Source organism: Falco biarmicus, chromosome 9 (assembly GCF_023638135.1).
Source record: "Falco biarmicus isolate bFalBia1 chromosome 9, bFalBia1.pri, whole genome shotgun sequence".
In the NCBI taxonomy this organism is placed as follows: Eukaryota; Metazoa; Chordata; class Aves; order Falconiformes; family Falconidae; genus Falco; species Falco biarmicus.
In genome coordinates this window covers 24,100,389-24,123,464 of record NC_079296.1, presented here as the reverse complement: position 1 = coordinate 24,123,464, position 23,076 = coordinate 24,100,389, and the positions used below count along the sequence as shown (strand labels likewise).

General features: G+C 38.1%; 1 protein-coding gene across 4 annotated transcripts in view; it reads right to left on the bottom strand.

Moving 5' to 3' along the window:
* The window catches only part of SORCS1 (sortilin related VPS10 domain containing receptor 1), a 304,454-nt gene that overhangs the window by 118,977 nt on the left and 162,401 nt on the right, over positions 1 to 23,076 (bottom strand). For all 4 annotated transcript variants that reach the window (XM_056352733.1, XM_056352734.1, XM_056352735.1 and 1 more), the window contains exon 4: positions 2,561 to 2,719. In XM_056352733.1, coding sequence (XP_056208708.1) covers positions 2,561 to 2,719 — 159 coding nt within the window. The remainder of the gene's footprint in view (positions 1 to 2,560; positions 2,720 to 23,076) is intronic.

The window sequence follows — 23,076 nt, the reverse complement described above, 5'->3', positions numbered from 1 at the left end:
CTGAATCCAAGGACTAACGGGGTCTTTTTCCTTAAACACAGCCTTAGCATGAGATCGTAAAATCGCAACAGCAGTGTTGTTTGTTCCAAGCTACACCGCAGCTCCCATTGTAATTATCTAAATACAGGCAGGACCTCTTAATTATTCTGAGAAAATTCTGCCTTTGGATATACAAGCATGAAACCAATGGGAGTCATTTACACTTAGCCACAGGCCGAACTTGACCCTTAGTTTGAGTAACATTTAATTTAGTTCAAGCTGATTAATACTCTGCCTGTTGGTTACCCTCTACAACAGTTCTTTGCCAAAGTTTGTTGAATTCAGAAAACGTATCCTTTAGGCTCTCAAGTAGAAACCAAGCCTGTGACTCATACCAATACAGAATACTTTTAAAATTCTATTTTCGATTTAATTGGTGGAGATCTACAGACATTGTGCTACACGATTTTTCTCTCACAGCTATAGTACTGAATTACCAAAAGTTACCTAACTTGTTAATCAATGCTATAAAACAAAGAAATTTTACTGTACAGCCTGCAGCCTCTGACCCAAAACACCCCATACACACAACTACAACATCAAGCCCATCAATTCAGATTAAGGCACAAAAGGGTCTTATGTTCTTATATCTGGATTGGTTTTCTATAGAAGAAGAGTGAGAGTTTCCTATGGAATACTGACAATATACTTGCTGGTAGACACCTGCCATAAATTAGATGAGCATTAGCTGTATGGACTCTAATTCAGAATTATTTCCTGAGCAGGCTGAATACCACAACAGCTGAAATTCATATTCTACTATCCTACTTTTACTTGACAAATTTACCACCAAAAGTTTCATTAACCCTCATGTAATATATTTCCTGTTACTATCACACAGTAACTATTGTTCCAATGGTCCTAAAAGAGAGCTGAGACCTGATTCTGTTGAGTTTCATATCAATCCAGAGAATTCAACAGCCACAAGGGCAAGGAAACATTCTGACTTTGTCTAATTACGTACTGCACACCCAGAAATAATTTAAACTGCACCTTCCTCTGAACAAATTATAGCCACAGTACACTCTACAAAATGCTGTGAGAGGGGTGAGTGAAAAACATTCATGGAAATGCCTTTACAGGAAGAATTAGCCAGGCAAGATCCATTTCTTATAGTTGGGAAGGATATTATGGTACAGTCCTAGAAGGATACTGGTTTTGAGTTTAAAGCACAGGACTGAACCTCTCTTCCAAAAATTCCAAGATCTTTTTGTGACTTTACCTACCTATTTAGCTTCCTTATGCCTTTATTTTCTTAGACTTACTGTAATAGTAACAACAAGCCTAGTTTAGGTTAAAGGAAAATTAGCTGTTTAATGTTTGTAAAATTAATTGAAGTACACAGAAAACATCATGGAATTCAAACTTTTATGTTGATATTTACATTAATGTATAATCCAAACTATTCAGCCAATAGTTTTATTATCGGTTAGATTCAGATTCTCATAGATTCATCACATGTAAAACAAAGACAGACCACTACATTACTTTGTAGAAAGGCTTATATACTAGGTGTCAAGGTATTTCACTCTTTTACCCCATTAGGATCTCAGCAAATTGTTTTGGTATCTTTCCAGTTTTATTCAAAAACATCAAAACGTCAGGATGTGAAATCTGCCATTTCTCAGAGCAGTTTGCTGCAATGGCTAGTTACTTCACAGTTGAGTTTATCTGCCATTGACTGACTACTAGTCATCAATTCTTGTTAGAATCTCTTTTGCTAGGTCAGAACGCTTACTGATATGTTTTGTCTTCCCCCATGGAGATATTTATGCAGAACAATATAGTTTCTCTTCCATCTGCTTTTTGGTAAACTAAACAGATTGAGCTCTATAAAGTCCTTCACTGGAAGATGACTGACTTGTGAATATTGATGTACCTGATTTTCAAAAAGTTCTAACAATGAGGTCCCCTACAATCAAGTCCCATTCTGTTGTCTCAACTTGGGCAGCAAAACATCAAGGCAAATTTCACAGCATATTTATTCAGCTGATGGATTACCCATACTGAAGGAACTAGAATTCAAAGGAAATTGATTCACCATTACTTTTCTCTTAGAAAATCAAAGGCTACTTGAAAATATGCCAACCAGATAGGAACGAGGAGTGTCTTGTACTGTTCTTGGAGTTGGTGCTAGGCTGGAGCAAGAGAATTGTTAAATAAGTGGACAAACCCCCTCATTAGAGGTTGTTATGCCAATTGTCAACGATCCTAACTGTCTTCTCTGCACATTGCCTTTCACATGATATTGCCAGGAGGACTGATGAATAAATTCAGGCTTCCAGGTCAATCCTAGAGGGCTAGGCTCCAAAAACATAGTAGGTGACAATGTCTCTTTATTTTGCCCTTTACATTGAGGCTTACTAAATGTTTCTTGCTTGGAAATACCAGTTTGGTATTTCCAAAGATTGTCCTGGTTATCACCCCAAAGAATTCACCTCTGCAGCAGTTATGTAGAGGGATGGGGAAACCCTAGGTTCTTCCTGAGCAAACAAAGAAAAATGCTACCAATGATTCTTACCTTCTGATCTTGGCTGTATGCTAAGATCCAATCTTCCTGCTTGGGGTGGAAGAGAAGACTGTGGATGTAGAAGTTCAGACGGTATTTTTGATAGGTGGCCCCTTCATCAGAACTGATTAATAAGCTGCTCTCAACTTCTGGATCAGTCAACAGCATAATCTATATGGAAAGCACAGATGAAAATACAGTGGTGAAAAGAAGTCAGATCGAAAAGTAGGCAAGCAGCTAGGAACGTCAGATAGGCTTATTAAATATGCCTATTTCAAAATGTTTCAATGTAGTGTCAAAACTAAGCATAGCCAATCTTTCAGTAAGGCAAATAGTATATTTCATCTACATATATAAACACATACTTACCACTAATTCAAACAGACCTAAACAAAGCTATACTTAGATTATCTGAAAAATCAAACCTGAAATTTGTAACACCAGAGTGCAAACTTACTAACTTACCAGACAGCCACAGCGGGCTGCTAGGGTCTTCATGAATGATCTATTGAAGTGGCAGACAAAAAGTTAAGTGTTAAGAAAGACAGGGAGAGAGTGGAGAAAGACACATAAAATTATCTCTAATGGTGAGGTTTGTTAGACCCTGGCAGAATTTTCAGAGATTATGACAGTTTCATTGCCTGACGTGTTATAACCTGGCTGTCTGCAACAAGCAATCTTGCTTTGGCAGGAGAACACATCTGATAACATGCTGGGTTCTTTCCATCTCCAGTTTCTATGGTACTGTGAAATATAGATTTGGTAGTGTACCAAAAATAATCGCCATGTAGTAAAGTTGCTTTCTAGCTTTGTCCAAGACTGTTAGTTCAGGAACGACAGAAGATATACAGCTTGCAGTTGTAGTAGCTACTTCTCCCCATTAACTGTGGCATTAATTGGCCTGCATTGCTGATGAATCAGAGAGAATAATGAGATACTCCTCTTATGTGTCTTCACATGATAGAATACATGGGTTTGAGCAGCAGAAAGAGATCGTTCCAGTATTTCAGCAAGCAACAGAGTAATAGCCCTAAGGAATGGGAATGAGGCACCATGAATGACAAACATGAAAAGCTCTGTAGCATATTTGCCTGGCAAGGTATTAAAGCCTTGAATGATTATCTTTTTTTTGTTATTTATTTTTTTTTTATTTTTAAAGTACTGGTGCTGCTGTTGCTTTGCAAATTGCAAACACTGATGTGTTCTTAGATAAGCCTGAAATGAAATGATCAACATCTGGCATTTCTCAGAGCAAATTCTTGTTCAGCTTCGGGCACTGCAAAAATTACGCACTTCTATTCCTTCTCTTCCTTTCATTTAGGCAGGCAGAGTTGGATATAACTTAACTCACAACCTAGGAATTATAGTGTGCCATAAATCTTCATAGACATCAGATGCTGAAGATCTATTTGTATGTGAAGGTGTAAATACATATATAATCTACACAGGAAATGTCCTTCATTATTGGGTAACCGCCAGAGGATTTTAACTATCTGTAGAAATGCCCTGGCAGCATAATAATTTGGCCCATGACTTGGAAGTTTGGGGCTCTTCGAAATCCCTGAATTTTAATATCCTGGGTTATAACCAATTACGTTACAAGTGGTAACCTGTTATGTTACCACACTATATCTCTAATGTAAAATAGGGTAATGTTTCCGTTGTAGCATAAAGGTGCAGTCTCCTTTTGCATCTCTGATTTACTTTTGAAATCTTGTGATGAAAATATGTATTATTAGAATTAAACATTCTTATTTCCATTTAACACTTTCAAATACATCAAACATACCATCAACATGACTTCTAAACCGAAGATTGCATGATAGAAGCTACACAGAAATCATTAACAATATCAAAGTGTCAATATAGAGATCATCTATGATCCCTAAGTAGCCTATCCAGCTTCTGAAGCAAAAAATTAATTGTGGTGTTCATCAGTCGGTCCTTTTTCTTACCAGACTAATTCCTGGGACAATGTTCCTATGGTTAACATTTATTTATTCAGTACTATGATTCAGGCATTATGATTTTCCTATTTTTATGACTTCCTTCTTGAGTGGACTTTGCTTATGTTGGTATTTGAAAATATCACAGCACAGCATTAATTTGGGCTACAGCAACTAGAGCAGAAATAAGAACAAATCAATGGGCTTGATCTGAGCTCCCTGAAGTTAATAAGAGCCTTGTCATTGACTTTGGATTGTGCCTCTAAGGCAAGCTGTTAATCAAGATCCACTCTAGTCTCACATATTTCCTTCTACCTACACAAGGAACTCATCTGACCTCATCACTGTCACATCCAAGCACATCACTGCCTTAACACATTTTCTGTCAGGCCACTCCTCTGAAGTGTGAAAGTGCTCTTATCTCTATTTCTTAGAAAGGGAATTAAGAGACAAACTGTTGAGGCACTGAAGCACCTAATTCCCCATTCAATCAATAAAAGCTAAGTGCCTAAACAGACTTGCCAGCACTTCTGACTTTGGCTTTAATCTGCTAACTAGCACCCTGGGCTATTACTATTGTGTTTTCAGGTATCTCTGGTCTCCAGAAGCCTTAGCTGTTGCACTGTGACAACCAGCCATTCTGTACATATGAAGTGTTTCGTATGTTTTGCTATATATGTCAATAGCAATAGTGTCTTAGACGCAGCGGAGATGTGCAGAACTGCTGCAGATCTATGCGAGTGCATACGGAGAGTGGGAGACAGGGGAGGGAGGTGAGAGATGACTCTAGCCACTAGCCAGATTGTTACCTGTGAGACCAACCTTCAGTGCTTTCACCAGCAGTGTCTGCTCCACTGCTGTACCCTGTACTGCAAATCACTTTGGACAGATGCCATAAAACAAAACAAGTTAGAATTGACTTAGCAGACTTAGCAGTCACTACCCACATCACAGACAGCACCATGTTTCTTACAAGGTAAGAAAAGCAAATTTAATTACAACATATCTGCATGTAAATAATCAGTTCCAAGCCCAAAAGACAGCATTTATTGGATAAGTAGCAGAAACTGATACCTGTATGAAAAATCTGTCAAAACAAGAGGGAAACGCTGTGGAATCTACATGAACCTCTCAGATCAGACCAGGAGTGTGCTTCTGAAATGAATCCCCCAAATTCTGTGAGGAAACCTCTATAGCCAATCCTTACCTACAGGCTCATACCACAGTGAACTCGGAGCACAGGAACTGAATTCCCCTTCAAGGAAACTCAACCAGAGTATACATTTCAGGTGTGCACCTAATGTGCTGCAACCACTGCTGGATGATTAATTCACAGTATCAGGTTAACACTACTCTGAAGTCAGAACCTCTGCCTCCAGAATGCCCGTATTGCAGACAGATGCCATCTCAACATCAACCATTTCATTCCACAAACCCACTTCCACTGAGCTGCACTACATGCTAACGTTATTGCAGCCACATTAGCTTAGTTTTATCGCCTAAGTTGCCTGGAGCATGAATGAGAAAGGAGGAAAGTACAATTAATTTTAATGTTTTTGTTGTTGCAGCATATGAAATACAGAGTAAATACATTTTAGAATTTTCTTTGAAATAAATGAAGCCAATTTCTGCTTTGAAGTAGTCTATTACCCATTGACTTGATGCAGTTGCTTATACAGAAAATAAAAGCAGACAGAGACATGTTGAACAGGAAAAGCATGGAAAATAAAAGCAGCAACAGTAACAAAGTGAATCTAGGTTTAGAAGTCATAAAATTGAATATCTAAAAATATCTAAGATAAGAGATTAGAATGGAACTATGTTTATAATATCCAATTTCACTGTAGAAAGCATGTTGGATTTCCTTAAATGTAAGGTCCTCAAAGAAGAGATCGTGCTCTGTTTCTACAGTGCCTAATACAACATATTATTGCTTTCCCAGCTAACACTGGTTTCTGAACAAGTATATTCTGGACATCACTGAGGAATCAACATGACTTTTGCACATAAAAATCACAACTTAAATCTATCCAAATTCTTAGAGCCTGTAGGGAAGGAGAACTGAGCAGATGAAGTCTAATAGGATTTTTGAGGGGTTCCCTTGCCAAAGGATCTGATGTTGTCATGGGATAAATAACCTTTCCATAGATTAATTTATGATTAGAAGATCAGCATCAAATGTTACGAAAAAATCTTTCAGTTTCCACAATGGAAAGAAATGTTCATTTTGAATTTCCCTGATGCTTTGTGCTGTTCAATGTATTCATTAACGATTTGGAAAGAAGGAAGGACAGGTAGGTGACAAAGTTTGCTGATGGCAGTAAGATATGCAGAATGATGAAAACAAAAGCCAGCTATGAAGATCTGTAAAAGGATTTCACAATACTCAGTACTCAAGCAGTAAAAGAACAGGTGAAATTCAGTGATGATGTATGAAAGAAAAACATACAGATGAGGAAAAGCAACCTCAGTGTAATAGACAGAGCAACAGGCTCTGAATAAGTAATTCCTTTCAGGAAAGGAGTTAGGGGTTTTTTTGTGAAAAGGTCTGTGAAAACAGAAGCTCAGTTTTCAGATCCTATCAAAAAACCTCATTACAGCAATAGGAATTACTAGGAAAGAATTAAACAGCATAACAAATAATGCTATTAGGCCACTGTAAAGAGTTCCCACAATTTTAACACTGGCTGCTATTCTCATCCTCCATCTTGGGGAAAAAAAAAAGCACTATAGTAGAAAACACGGTATAGCTATAAGGGTAATCAAAGAAAACTATGAAATATTTTTCATACAAGCAGCAAAACCCTAAACTATTCAACTTCCAAAAGACATAAATGAGAAGCAATTTGACCAAAGTCTACAAAACTATGAATGTCCTGGAAACGCTGAGATAACAATTATTCACTCTGTCATAATACAAAACTCATAAGCGTCAAATGAAATTATCAAGACAGAGATACAAAACACACATGAGGCCATAACAATGGAAGAGCTATGGATGTAATCCATCTGGACTTCTCTAAGGCCTTTGACATGGTCCCCCATAACAACTTCTGTTTAAATCAGAAATACGGATTTGATGGATGGACTGGTTGGTGGATGAGGAACTGCTTGCATGGTCACATCCAGAGGGTAGTAGCCAACAGGTCAATGTCCAGATAGAGACTGGTGACAAGTGGTGTCTCTTAGGGGTCTGTATTGGGACCAGTACTGTCTAATATCTTCATCAATGACATATATTGGGATTGAGTGCACCTTCATCATGTTTGCAGACAACATCAAGCTGAGTGGTGTGGTTGACATGCCTGAGGGATGGGATGCCATCCACAGGGACCTCAACAGGCTTGAGAGGTGGGTCAATGTGAATATCATGAGGTTCAACAAAGCCAAGTGCAAGGTCCTGTACATGGGCTGGGGCAACCGCTGGTATCAATACAGACTGGGGGATGAAGGGATTGAGAGAAGCCCTGAGGAGAAAGACTTGGGGGCACTGGTGGATGAAAAGCTGGACATGACCCAGTAATGTATGCTTGCAGCCCAGAAATCCAACTGTACCTTGGGCTGCATCAAAAGAAGTGTGACCAGCAGGTCAAGGGAAGGGATTCTCCCCCTCTACCCAGCTCCTGTGAGACCCCACCTGGAGTGCTACGTTCAGCTCTGGAATCCTCAGCACAGGAAAGGCATCGACCTGCTGAAGCAGGTTCAGAGGAGGGACACAAGAACAATAAGGATGGAACACCTCTCTTATGAGGAAAGGCTGAGAGAGTTGGAGTGGTTCAGCCTGGAGAAGGCTCCGGGAGCACCTTCTTGCAGCCTTCCAGTACTTAAAGGGGGTCTAGGAGAAAGATGGGGACAAGCTTTCTAGCAGGGCCTGTCGCGATAGGACAAGGGGTAATGGTTTTGCACTAAAAGAGGGCAGATTTAGACTAGACAGGATGAGGAATTTTTTTAGAATGAGGTTGGTGAAACAGGTTGCCCAGGGAGGTGGTAGGTGCATCATCCCTGGAAACATTCAAGGTCAGCTTGGATGGGTCTCTAAGCAATGTGATCTAGTTGAAGATGCCCCTGCTCATTGCAAGGGGAGGCTGGAGTAGATGACCTTCAAAGGCCCCTTCAAACTCAAGCCATTCTATGATTCTGTGATTTTTGGCCCGGTTAAACCATGAAACTCCTTGCTATAGTTTTCTGTAGATGTCAAAAAGTTTATATGAATAGGAAAAATTAATAGATAATGTTCCTGGAGGAAAAAAAAAGAAAATTAAAAACTCCTACCAATTCAATAATATCACTGTTGGCTGAGGAATCTAAACCACTGATTCTGAATTCTGGGAAAATATACAGGAAAATATCATTATATACTTCCCTGACCCAACACTTCCCTTTCAACAGAGAGTGCAATTAGTTAAGACGGCAGTCTGATTTAGCATGGCTGTCCTTACGTACGTCACTGGAGAGTGAATGAAAATAACTGGTAACCACATTATCTGCTCAGGCGGGCTGATCTAGCAACTTATGTGAAGAATTGGGCCCATCATTTTTATCGTGTCAGTTTTTTAACTACCTCTGATTCCATCATTACAGAATAAAGCTGTTAACGCAGGAGTAGAGAGGCATACATACCTGCCTCTTACTTCCAGCAAAGGCCCTTAGTAAAGGGAGACCAATCTCAGAGTACCTCTGGTCTGGTTTATTGTTGTCTTATGTTAAACCTAAATGAAGAATGAGGATAAGCCAAGATTCTACTTCTGTCCAGCAAAAGTAATTGCTCTCTCTTCAGATCAGTGCTCAGCAATGATCAGAATCTGCCTACTCACACCATGCACAGCAAGCACACGCTGCACTTCCTGATGCTTCAGACTGATTCAGTTTTTTCTCTGTAAAAAACGTCAATAAAGTCAACACAGGCTTTTGCAACGAAATTCAAGGCATCTATTAATCATCCACTCTCTGAAAAGGGAGAAACTTGATTTGCTTTTTCTAAAAGTGACAAATTAAAACCATAATTTATAGATTTTAAACAATGCACACTTTTTTCACCCCTTTTTTAGTGCTAACTCCCCTGAGGCAAATTTCCCTTGACAATTGTGAGGATTTTTGCCATCCTCACAAAGAAACCCAGGAATGCTTTACAAAAGAATTCTGATTTTGCTTCTACAAATGGAAATGTGATCCTTATACAACTGCCCTAAGTGCTACATTCAGTGGCTTAGGCAAAACAAGTCCAGAACTGCTCTTTTATTTTAGCCCAGTATATCTCTGCTTGGACCATCTTTTCCCTAACATTTTATAGGAAAGAGCATAGTGTCAGTGAAATAGAATGGTACGAAAAAAAAATACAAATACATTTCATAGATTCACATGTTCTTTTATTCACTTCTGAGGTATCAACAGATCTGAGTTATATCACCTGACAAGAAATAGGGATGAAAGTGCAAATCGGGTTTAATCTACTGAAAGAACCTTCACCTTCCTCACCTATTACATGCTTCATGCATAGACTCAACACTGATGACACACATGGAACAAGTGACATTTCTCACAGGAAAACGTAAGAGTAAAGTAAGGCAAGAGAGGAAATCAGAAAGGAAAACTAGGAATGTCCTACTCTTAACAAAACCAGGGCATTCCCTAATTAAATTCCCTGAACAGTTGCATTTTTTTCCAGTTTCTCTGCATGCCAGTTGCATCACTTTAGAGGATTGTGGGGTTTGGGTTTTTTTACATGGTAACTGATTGCAAGAGCATCAGTGCTATGGAGTCCCAGCATAATGAAATGTAATTTCTGCCACTTTACATATCACTTCTGAATTTGGATTGCCATTTACAAGGCATGAAGATTGTGTGAAGAAAGAAGCTGATTCTCCAGATACAGTGATTCACACATGCATTTTAAAGCAACATGCCCTGCTTTTAACTAATCGAACTAGTTCATTGCTTAAGCTTTTTCAAGACTTAGAATAAGAAATAAAATTAAACACGCCAAAGAAAGGATCTGCTTTGTCTATGACATTGTGAAATAAATGCAAGACAATGGCAAAGCAAATTAGACTAACTCCTTTTACAGGACTGAGTTGCTGGAAGCAGTAAGTGGTTTCAAGAGCAAATAAATTAGAGACAAAATTAGCAAAAAGAAGTAACTCAAGCATTTATTTGGCTATTAACGGAGAAAGAGGAGACTGAAGCCTTTGTGAAGTTTAATAAGCTTTACTCATGGGCTAACACCAACTGCTGTAGAATTGTGCTCATGAGTAATGCCACCAAAATTTGGCTCAAGTCACCACTTTAAAATAAATTGGCTAATAGTATTAGCACCTAAATGAAACCATGAAATGAGCTAGAGCTGACAGTTTTGAAGCTGTCTCTAATGCCAACTAAAAAACAAGGTTAGTTGCTGAGCAATTTCATTAAGATACCATTAAAATAATACTCCAATAATTCAATCAAGGCACTATGAAGTGTTTTATTGCCAGAAGTTCTTGTTAACGCAGAAAGTGCAGTAATTCTGGGGAAAGAAAAGACTTCAGTGACAGAATTACACTTTCAACACTGAAGAAAAAGAAAAAATTGCCTTTGAATGATGACCTGGTTTGGAATGGTCTCAGAAAAAGTAGAAATGACCACTTTAATAGAAGGAAAAGTTCTGTGGACAGGTTATTTTGCAACTATAACTCAGTGACTTAAGAATAAAAAGGTTCTTACTCATACAAAGACACATAACCGAAACTCATTAAATCAGTCTCCACTTTGCTGATATGGAGAGTAACACACTCCATATCTCCCCCAAATAAAACTATACTTATGCTTACTAGACAGTGTAATTTAAATTCAGACTCAGTCCAGATCTGGATGGTGGAAACTCTAGCCTCATGTGCCCCAAGAACTCACAGAAGGTCCATAACTGCTAGGATGCTACCATCTTCCTCAAATCTTGTCTGTTTAAAGGTAAGAGAAATGATGTGGTAAACGGTTCAGACAGTGAATTCATCTTGTTTGCACACATGAAAGATTTAGTACTCATTGAGCGATAAGACAGTCTGGTCAGGAGAATACTAGATGGCAAAGGACTATCTTTTAAGAGAGAAAAATTATCACCTGCCAGTATTTTTGAAAGCTAGGATTGTATGCTGTTCCTAACAGAATTGTTGAGAACTGCATTTGGCATCTTGATGAATGTGGTTTGAAATAAAAAGCTGGCTAGTGGCTGGAAAAATGAATCCATTTACCTGTTCTGTATTAGCAAAGAAGTTCATTACAGGCCAAAAGTGACTGCAAAAGAAAGCAGACAATGAAAGTTCTGGGTTTTACTACGTGTGGGAATCATCTGGCTTTCTTTTACCAGACAGCAAAAATTAATGTGTGTATCAACAGCAACATAAAAAAATAAAACAAACACTGTATAACTCCTCTTTATCAAAGCCTCAGCCAGGGAAATAAACAGTCACTTCCAAAAATCTGCTGATTGCCTCTTCAGTTATACAGAATAATAACATTATTTAGTGAAAGTGCAAAACAATCTCAAAAGGAAAAGAAGAAATTTTGGAAGAAAGTTTTTACCTTAGGAATATGTCTGCCTCCCTGTTTTACACTTAGCCAGAAAACAGCATGCATCTATATGTGGAAGTTATCACAAAATATACATGAGACATCAGTAGCTCTTCTGTACAAAGTTTTCTGTTGAAAGGCTTTGGAATACTAAAAGTATGAGAGATTTTACTAACTTTTACAGCATATGCTTGTAAGTGGCTAAAGCCGCTGAACCCCACCACGTACATATGCTAACCAGAAAAACACCCAATTAAACAAGAAAAGACATTTCATCTGTTTATAAAGAACATTCCTCTATGCATCAAATGGAAAACAGCTGTCTTAGCAAACGCATGTTTTAAAATTACATTTCCAGAAACTACAGCAGTCCTGTTACCCTATGCACTGAATAAGACCACTGATGGGCTACCTTGGCTGAACATGATGTTTTTGTTATGGGATTTAAGAAAAATATGGCCTTAAACACTTATAAGCTGTCCAATCCTCTGAGTTTTGTCTCTAGACCATTTTTGGTTGAGCATAATGTTTGGAGTTCCTATCCAGATGCTTTTTAATGGACTTCTTTTAGTAAGTCATAAAAAGCTTTTGACTAATAACTGTGAGCTTCAAAAAAACATATTTCTGATTGTTCCAGGTGAATAAAAGTTTACTGAAGCTTACTGTTCCCTCTTCCCATCTTGACTGAAATAATATTTTGTAATAAATATATAAATAAAAATCTTTAATTTTCTCAATACCTAAATATCCAAGTTAAACAAAAACTTCTTTTTTTTCATGTTTAGGAACACTTCAGAATTACAACTACTGTTATGATCTTCAGTGATAGTCACAAGCTTAATAGCTGGCATTTCAGTGTTTCTTTTTTCAAGCATGGTACACAACAGCAGCTTTTCATTATTATGTGACTGTTGTCTGAATGCCAGTGAGTAAGTACTAGTAACCTTCTCTATCTTGAACAAAGCAAACCCAAATTAGTTTTAGTGTATTAACTGTATTAATGAACAATTGCTATTATTGTTGCTCAGCTTTCTCTGACTAATCCCAGTTCAATGTGGTTTCTCCACATTATCAGAATTTTCATACCACCAAAGTCTGAAGTGTAGGGCTGGGTCAATGCAATATAGACTCTTCTAAAACAAACATGAGGCTGAGACATCTGTGCAGATGTGATTCAGTTGTTCTCTCTGCTAATCCTACTTAATATGAATGGAAATATAAAGGAATTCCAGAGGTGCAGGGGAGAAGAGTTTTCCTAAGACAAAACAGCATACAATAACCACTCTCCTTACTTGGAACTTCAGAAAACATCTGAAGCACCGGGTGGGATGGGACTGATCCTGTTTCTACCAACATCCAAAAGAGGGCAGTGCACCCCCACACAGCCCGGCTTGCTCCTAGCAGCTCATCTGCCTGGGGACATTCATCAAGTGGACAGGCTGCTACCTACAGCCTTTTCTCTCTGCGGCTGAGCTTTGGCAGAAGCCCCATTCTCAAAGGTGCCTCACCTTGGCCCAGACTTGAAAAGATTCAGCTACTTCTTTTTCCATTAAAGGTGAAGAAGTTGCCACATCTTCAGGTTTTCTCTGCTCTGCTGAGTCACTGCTTGTGGGCTCGACTGTGAGCAGAGAGAAACATCGACCTTCACCTTCCCCAGAGTAAGCTGCAATCCCAGCAGCTAGGGTGAATTCTTAAAGTATATGCCTTTGCTTTGAGGCAATAACTTTTAACTAAAGGAGGAAAAAAGATGAGATGGGGGAGAAAGAGGTCCCTGAAGATTATCATCACTTTCAAAATCTAATCTTATAAAGTGCAGCTTCCATTTCTGTTACTCAAGAATTAAATGAAAATAAAGATTCTACATTTTGTCCTTACTTGAATTAATGCACCTAGTGTCATAATGAGGACTGTAAAAAAAGAAACAAACACATTTGCATCATCCTTATGCAAAAATAGAAATGTAATACTAAAACCAATAAAGAAAAACTTTACTATAATTTCATAGACAACTGCAGGATGTTTCAGAGCTATATTTGCTTTATCTAGAATTATAAAGTGATTTATAATTTATATTATTTAATTTAGGTAGGTAAAGACCTCTGGAGGTCTTTTACTGCAAACTCCTGCTTCATAGTGAGCCAGCTTCAAAGGTACAGATAGATCCTCAGAACCTTGTTCTGTCAATATTTAAATACCTTCAAGGATGAACATTCCATAAACTCTTTGGACCTATCCAATCTGAACCTGTTTAGTTTCCATTCAGCGCTAATCTTAATTTTAAATATCTAAGGTTATAATGTCAGTTTTATAACAAACAGGAACACATTCAGTTTTACATTCCTTTTAAATTAAAGATCCATCTTAACTTAGCAAGACCTTTGGAAGCTGGAAGTGCTGTATAAGCCCAAAGCACCAAGGTTAGTTTCACCTGCCATGATCCTGTAACAGTGCTGAAAATAGAATTCGTCAGGCTCAGCTTCTAATCACGCGCATAAACATTAGCTCTGGAGCAATCAGTTCTGGGGGAAGGAAAAGATTAAGCTTCTTGGGTTTTCAAATCTCCCTCAAATCAAATTCCAGATTCTTATCTCTTCGTTCCACAGTCTGTTTGGTCTGATTTAGTAGCCTGACATGGAATCAAATTTTCCTATTCCTGTTTCATTATTATTATTACATACTGCTTTCTCTTCTTCTGCATACATTTGACATAAAAAGCTTTATCACTGAAAAGAGCTTAAAAATCTATTCCTTAAAACTTAAGTAACATACAGTAGAAACTTCCATTCTGAAATAAAATCTAATTATTTACAATGATTGTATATGATTATTATATTTTGAGAAGAAATAAACTTGGGAAAGCTACAGTACTATAGGCACTTTATTTTGGACAGCGCAATCTAGTTTCAATTATTAATCATCTGTTACTTTGCAACAGATGTTCTGCATTGTACTGAATGGGGAAAAAAATAAGTGGAGACATTCTTACAGACTTACGTGCTTCGAAGTAAAAAGAAACCTCAGCTTCGTAGAAATCTGGAATGAGTTGTGTTCATACATATTGCCTGTACTTAGTTCTGTTGCTCAGTTAAGCATTCCTTTCATTAAAGAATCTCATGAGATTAATTAGTTAATTTTCACACCAACTTTGTGGTAGAGAAGGAAAGTGCACTTATCAAGCGGGAAAATTACTTGGACAAACTCCACTAATCAATCAGTGGCACAAAAAGAAAGAAGCCACTTGCACTGTAAGCGTATTACAAACAATAGCTATCTTCCATCCCCAAATATTGGGCCCTAAGGCTCGTTAATCCTAATCAAAGCAAGAGAAGAGTTGGCCTAAAAGTATGGTAACCTAATAAAAACTACAAAAGGGACATGGAAAAGAGGAATGCTAAGAGACCAGTTAATGATAAATTCACAGTCCACATGATCTTTCCTCTTTCTTCTGATTATCTCCTAAAATGTACTTGAACTTCAAGTGCTTTGAACTTAATCCCAAAAGACATCAAAACCAGCCTACAAGCATGGGTGACATACACCCTGAGATGTAAAGTTTATAGTACACGTGCTTGCTGCTTATAGACAGTGTGGTGCACCCCATTATTGAGGTATAAGCAGGGATAGCCTGGAGCAGGAAAAATCTTTAATACAGTGTGAAGATGGATGATTAGATGGCTGCTCAATACCTTTCAACCCCTGGCTACAGGAAATCAGGAATTTACCTGGCCTGAGAGATTTACTATTTCAAGAGGTTTTAGTCTGTTTAATTTTATTGGGCCTCATGAACACTCAAATCTTTGCAAGACTTTTTTATCAAACCTTCAAGAGAGACTATTCCAAAGTAAATAAAGCTCATCATAAAGGAAGCTTGTCATGATACTCATCTTTCACATCCCCGCTTTCCATATGATGCCTAGGATTCCATTTCCCCTAGTTACGCCTCTTTTATATCCCCCTACAGTAAGGTTTCTTCTTGGAAGAGATGTTCACAGGTGTTTCACTGTCTTCAGTCAGTCTCTATCCCAAGACATATATACATGCTTTATAAAGAATGCTGTATTAAGAATGATTATGCCACTACAAGAAAGACTCAGACTCACCTAGACACAACCATTATGGTAAGAAGATGCATGAAAACAAGAGGTGCAAGCAGAGGAACAGTAATACCAGACTGCCTACCAGAATGAGGATAAATTGACAGATAGGAAAACTGCACACTTTTCAGCCCTTAAAACAGAGGAATAATAAATTATCTCCTGCTTTCTCTCAGCCTTCCACGAATTAGAACAACTGGGAGGGGTAGGAGGGAGGAACATTACATTCTAATACTGCCGTGTGACCCATGTCTCACCTCAAACTTTCTGGCACAGAGACCTTTTGCACAACCAGTGTTACATCAGTGCATGCAATAATAGCTAAAGCTCATAGAATTATAGAATGGTTTGAGTTGTAAGGGACCTTTAAAGATCATCTAGTTCAACTGCCCTACCATGGGCAGGGACATCTTTCACTAGATTAGGTTGCTCAAAGACCTGTTTCAGATCTATCTGGCCTTCACCCTGCCTCTGCCACATGCAACTCCATTACAGTGTGAAATTGATTTCCTTGCGTCAGGGACATTTCAGAAAAATGAGAGAAGAGATGGTAATGGTGACAAGTTGCAGCCATGAATTTAAAAAAAAAAATGTTAACATAGTAAGCAATTTTAAATAGCAATGTTGATGGGCTGCTGATGGTCTCTGCTGTATCGCAGTTAAGCCAAGCTTGGACAGATGGTCAGTTCACTAAATACTTCGTTTCACAGCCAACCGTTTCAAGCCATGCCACTTGCCTCTGGCTAGCCCTGGCACCTGGGTGGCACTGTGCTCTTTAATATTTCAGAGGCCCTTACTCTTGCCTGTTTCGTATCATAACCAAAGTGAAGAAACAAGGGGAAGGAAACATCACAAAGCTACACGCACCTCAGACTGTGGGCAGAGGAGCCCTGCTGGTTCCAAGGACATTATTAACTGTACCTGCACACCTCCATCTCTCTGCACAAGATTGTTATCCCTCTGTTCCTTACAAAAGCTCTCGTCTTAAAATCTACCAGCTGAAACTGTTCAATAAATATGGCTGATTTTATCCAAAGCACTATAACCAGTGTATCAGTTCTCAGCTGGGAGCTGGTGCCTCCAGCAAGAAGAGTCCTTATGAACCACTGGAGCTAGTAACAGCTTTGAATAGTAGCTGCTTGAACCAGGTAGGGTTGGGAAGAAACTACTGTTTTTCCTTAATGTGTTTAGCCCTAACTGGCTAAATTCTTGGGACTGACTTCATTGTAGCTGGTGACATTATACCTGTCTGACACAAGTATCAGATCCTTTAGTATCTGCTGCTTTCATGTTCTGAAAGTAAGAAGGTATAACCTTAACAGAAAGTATAACAAGATAAAACTTTGGCGTATTTGGTTGTTCCCCAATATATATGTTCTGGGTGGTATAAAGGGAGCAGGGGGGGAGAAATAAAAGTACAGGTTTTCATTATAGTTATAAATATTTTGAAAAAAAGTAATTCACATATCAGACTTCTCTTTTTCCCTGAAATTATAGGGAACTTATGTGAAGGAAAATGAAAATTTACATACAGTAAAAAAAAGCAGTAAGTTTACTAAATTGTCTGCAGAAATAAATGGTATTTTCAGATAGTGGGAGATTTTTTTTTCAATTTTGCTCATATATTTTATAAAAACTCAGACAGTATTTTCAAATGTTGCCTGAAAAACAAGAAACTGTCTACAAAAAGTCATTAATAACAATCTCATTTCATTTAGGACTTTTATTTACCTTGTGGCTGTTCTTGGGGTGAGAAAAGGTTTCATTTGGTAATGTTTACATTGCTACTTAAAGCTTTTCTGTGGAACTTTGAGGTCTAGAAACTTTATTTTAACAAAAAATTAAAATCCAATTTAAAATTAATTCTACCAGCTGACAACTATAGAAAGACACTTATTGTAATACTCCTGACAAAATCATGAGAGCTGGCACCACAATTCCTGCGAATTACACCTCTTTTCTCTTGAGAGATGGCTATACAATCTAATAGTTCTTAGTGACATTTTCTGCCTAGATTTAAATGGAATTTCTTTCAAGTAATTATCCATCTTTCAACACGCTTCTATTCAACAGATTATCATAATAGCTGAGCGTATATTTGCTGGATCACTCTAAACTTTGGCATGGTACTGGTTCTGCTACTTACTGATTTTTAGGTGTGGAGATGGAAAAGATGAGCGCAGGGACAGGAATTCAGCATGAATGAAGTCTCCTGCTTGAGGGTGTGAATCAGTATAATTTTCCTACCCTAACACGGTCATCAAAACAAGGTGGGGAGGAAAATCAGGAAGAAACTTTGTGGTGAGTTCTCTGGCAGTGATGAGAGTAAGCAATGAAATCCCCTGCAATTTGAAAAATAGGTTCACTACACCAGACCAAACATATCAAGCAGCATGTTGAGTCTGTCCTCCTGTGCAACTGAAGTGAATTTCAAAAGGCTGTTAGAGAAAAACCAAAGATTCTACAAATAAAATCGGAGACACGTGGGAAAGGTAAGCTTAGACTTTGGGCTGTGAATGAGGACAGCAGAGGTTCTTTCTGTGTTAACTACAGTAAAGAAGACAAGCATGCATTTAGAGGAGAAAACAACAAAGACAGCACAGAGTCTCCCAACTTTGCCTGTTTATTTTCCAGTTCTCGCCAATCAGTATAAAGGCTCTTCAGATTCATGGCATAGTTCTGTTCTGCTACCTACCTGCTTCCAAGCTTTGGGTCATCTTTATCAAGGATATGTGCTCATACAGCTGCAAATTCTTCCTTACTCACATAAGCAAGTGCTCCTTTCCCAAATATATGACATGATACTTCTATACCTTTGAATCCCAAAGCAGTCTTTATGCATTGGCTTTGCTGAAGCTCCATGCTTTGCTTCATTTTGGATTGTTCTATGGCAATTCCAAAATGTTCTTTAAAATTTCTCCTTAGTTTAGTTTCAATTTTTCCCTCTGACTGAGAATAAAGCACAGCTTCACAAACTATGTCTACAGCTAGTTCTTTTTATGCATATTTATCTGATTTGCTTCTCTCCAAAGCATTTTTTGTATTAATGCATTAATTTCATAATCACTTCAAATTATGTTCCAAGTTGCATGAACAATTGGGGAATTAGCATCTGCTTGCAAGTTGTTAGCTTGGCTTTTTATTTCTGTTGCTGCAGTTGATGAACTCAAATTATCCTTACTGAATGTGCCTAAAAAGAATTCCACCTCCAACAATAAATAATTCTCTTTACTTTCTGGATTGGTTTTTGTTAAGGGAATTCAGTGTAGTCCGTTAAGCAATAACACAAAAATTTTTTTTTTCATTACCAGTTTTGGTGTAATGGTTGAATTGCTATGTAGAGTCACTCTGCAACACTCTTACACGGTCTTTCACATATGCATCTAGGTAGCTACTCCGTTAAATTTTTCAATTTGTTATTACCCTCTGGTTACCATAATGCTGGGTCTCGAATGGAACTATCGTGTCACAGACCACCTGTGATATCGAAGCAACTTCAATGTAAGCATTAAGATCACATTAAGCAAGGGCACCACTGCTCAACCGACAAGGACAAAGTGTAGCTGTTTTTCAGAGATGACTTCCTGAGCCTATTCAGACATATGTACCTGAAAGCTGTTCTGGGTCATATCAAGATGTTGCAAGAGCATGGAGGGATAAAATATTCATGAGGAAATGATGCCCCGTGCCTCATTTCCCCCCTTGCACATACCATACAACATCCAAGATGGATGACAGTGTAGAAAATAAGATGCTTTTATACTAATACTACATTCCAGAGTTGCTGATGCTTCTCCTCCTTGACCCTCTTGTCTTTCCCTTTTTTTTCCATGCAATTTGCTCTCTTCTAGAACAAGTCATTTCCTAAAAGCTTTTAAATGAAAGTGACAAAATGAGTAAGATACATCAATTTGCTGGGATTTTGTTACTACCCCACCTTCAATTCATGATCTAATCTACATTTGCAATGTCTAAAGCAAAGGATCAGCATTCTTGGTTTGTCTTCATATACCACCATGGTAGGCATGATCAATTAGCCCAATACAGATGGCAAACCAATTTTTAAAAGAGAACCTCAGCTGGTGCAAAAGCCTACTGCGGCTAATAGAGCATGATTAGAAGTTAATGGCATTATTAGAGATTGAACAAACTGAGGCTCTACCTTTCCATCTTCATCACTTAGTGCACAGTTTCATCAATGAGAACAAAAGTAGGCTCCAGGTTTTTTTAAGAGTGCTGATTTTACAGAAGTACTGCAACAAGTTTTATGTTTTGATGTTATTACCTCCAGAGCCTTCTTTAAGACTGAACATCACCTGTCTATGTCTCCGGAGACATCCTGAGACTTCCTAATGGAAAGCTCAATCTATACCCCTCCTTGGCTTTTTAATAGCGTGACTAAAGCTTTTAGAAGTCACACAGCTGTGGAGCTTGCAAGGTTTTCTTGCACAATAGACTTTATAGCTAATTGCCCTTCTATAATAGTCACTAGAACCAAACCAGGTCAAAGCATTACTAGATTTCTGCATGAATATTACTACAACAGAACTTACCTTTCTACTTAAAATACAGCGTATGAGAAGGGCCATAAAAACCTACTCTCATTTCAGTTTTTTTTAAAAGGAATAAAAGATGGTGGGTACTTTAAAATGACCTTCCTAGCTGTGTAGCTGATCTTGCTAAATCAGAATTCTACTCATTATTAGACTGATTGCCAAAACCTTACAGAAGTAATCCTGCAATAGCAAAGAAAGAGAGGAATCGTAGTTACCAGCATTTTTAAAATTGACTGTTTCAAGAGCACACAAGAATTTATGGTATTTTTGCTTTAGCGACTTGGTATCATTATCGAGTCAAACTCAAAAATCACCTTCTGCTTCTACTCTTAGCAAAGTTCTTTGAGAGCATGGATTGTCCTTCTATATCATACTTCACATCAGGTATTTGGGTGTCTGTTTACCAAATTTCAATTAATGTTTGAAAGGCTGAGGCACTAATGACTTTAAGCAGTGCTATTACTCACAAGATGACAAAGGAAACAGACTTGGCGTGTAATTCTTTAATGACTTCAAACAGCTGGGGATGTTAAACGATGTGATAGCTCACTCCTAACTTTGGAGACTATGGAACGAATTTAACTCGGTCAACTAGCTGGCTTAAAAGACGGCAATGCATTTTTGTTATCAGAAGCCAATGGTTGGTATCAGTTTCAGCAGCAGAGATATGCAACAATGGCTGTTGAGTGCTAATGACTTCTAATGAGAATTTGATCAATAGTATTTCTAACGATACAATTCAAACTGTAATGGGGCTGCTTCTGGTGATAGGGAAAGTACGTTAGGAATTATTTTATCATCAGCCACCATAAATTCCAGTGTATCCCATTCCTTGTTATTCCACCTGCTGCTTAATATGCAAAATGCATTTCTTCAGTTGTCTCTGCCCTGTCCAACCCCTACATTAAGGACTCTGAGGATCACAATGCTTAGATGCTTACAGTTGCCTACTAATAATCATTTGTTATTTCTATACTTATATGATAGATATTGGATGCTCCTAGCAATTGTTCTGCATTTCCACTCAACACGTAAAGTCACCTTTTCTTAAACTTTCTCTGGCCATGATCAGCTCACAAGGAAAAAAGAAATGATCGGCCATTCTGGCCACTAGGAATACTATCACCACTGCCATAGGGGGCAATAACATAATACAGTGCAACTGATTTCTTTGTAATATCTTTTGTGTGTAAGTTGCAAAGGTGCCCCAAACGTATAATTGCAGAGGGCAGTACATTCCATAAAGTAAAGAAAACAAGATGTGATAAGCCAGTGATGGAAAGAACACATTCCAGACAAATTGCAGAGAGATCACACAAGCATGGGGAAGAGTGGAAAGCTGAGGGAATAGGATCTAATAACTTTACTACAGAGAAGGTTCAGGTAAGTCAGAGGCCAGAGAGAAAGACTTCATTCTAAAGTGAAAGTTCAGATCTGACTTGACCCAGTTAAGACAAAGGCACCTGAACTACGTGCAGTGAAAAGCCTTTTGTGACAAATGTGTTTAGTATGAAAAACAGTGAGAACAGAGGTGAAGCCAAATAACGTTGTGAAGTCCCTACTATGCTGGATCTTTTTCTGTCATAGTCAGTTCAAGTCATAAAAGTGTCAATTACAGTTTGTTCATGCATGTTCAAAGATCCTCAAATCATAGGGATCACACAAAGGAAACACACCTGTTGAATTTCATTCCACATATGTGGGTGAATGAAAAAAATATTATGTACTAAGAAGGCTAGAAAAGAAGTAAAAATTGGCTATATCAATTCCCACAAAGCAAGGTAAGCGTCCTTTATTTTTTTTTACATTAGCTGCCCATTTGTACACATTTCTCCTCACTTTCACTAAGGAGTAAGCACCATCAAATTTATCACACTCTAAGAGTAAGCATATGGACAGTTACTATGCAGTAGTTAACATGCCAGAAATCAACAGCCCAACATGCCTGACAGTAACTTATTATGGAGACATAACCAGAAGTATGAAACAATCAAGGACTGGCAGTCAGAAAGAAACAGACAGGCAAAAATTCAAGAGTCTTAGTAGTCTTGGCAACCAACTCTAACCACAGCCTCTGCTCATAAATACATTATTAAGCCCAATCATTAGAGATAAATGGAGCATTCAAAAAAATGTATTCTTCTCTAGATTATGCACTAACCCTGCTAAAGGAATACTTCAGGACAGTACAGAGCACTCAGAGAGACAGAGTTCATGCTGAATTTTCTGCTACCCTTAGTCTACTAGTAGAAGAAACCTTCTCTTGAGGCTATACTATGTTCTAGGCGAATAAAGAATAGAAGAGCCACTAGCATACACTGAGCATCCAGGTCCTTGAAAATGAAGATATGATAGATTTATATTGTCACATCAATAAACTCAAAGAAGGT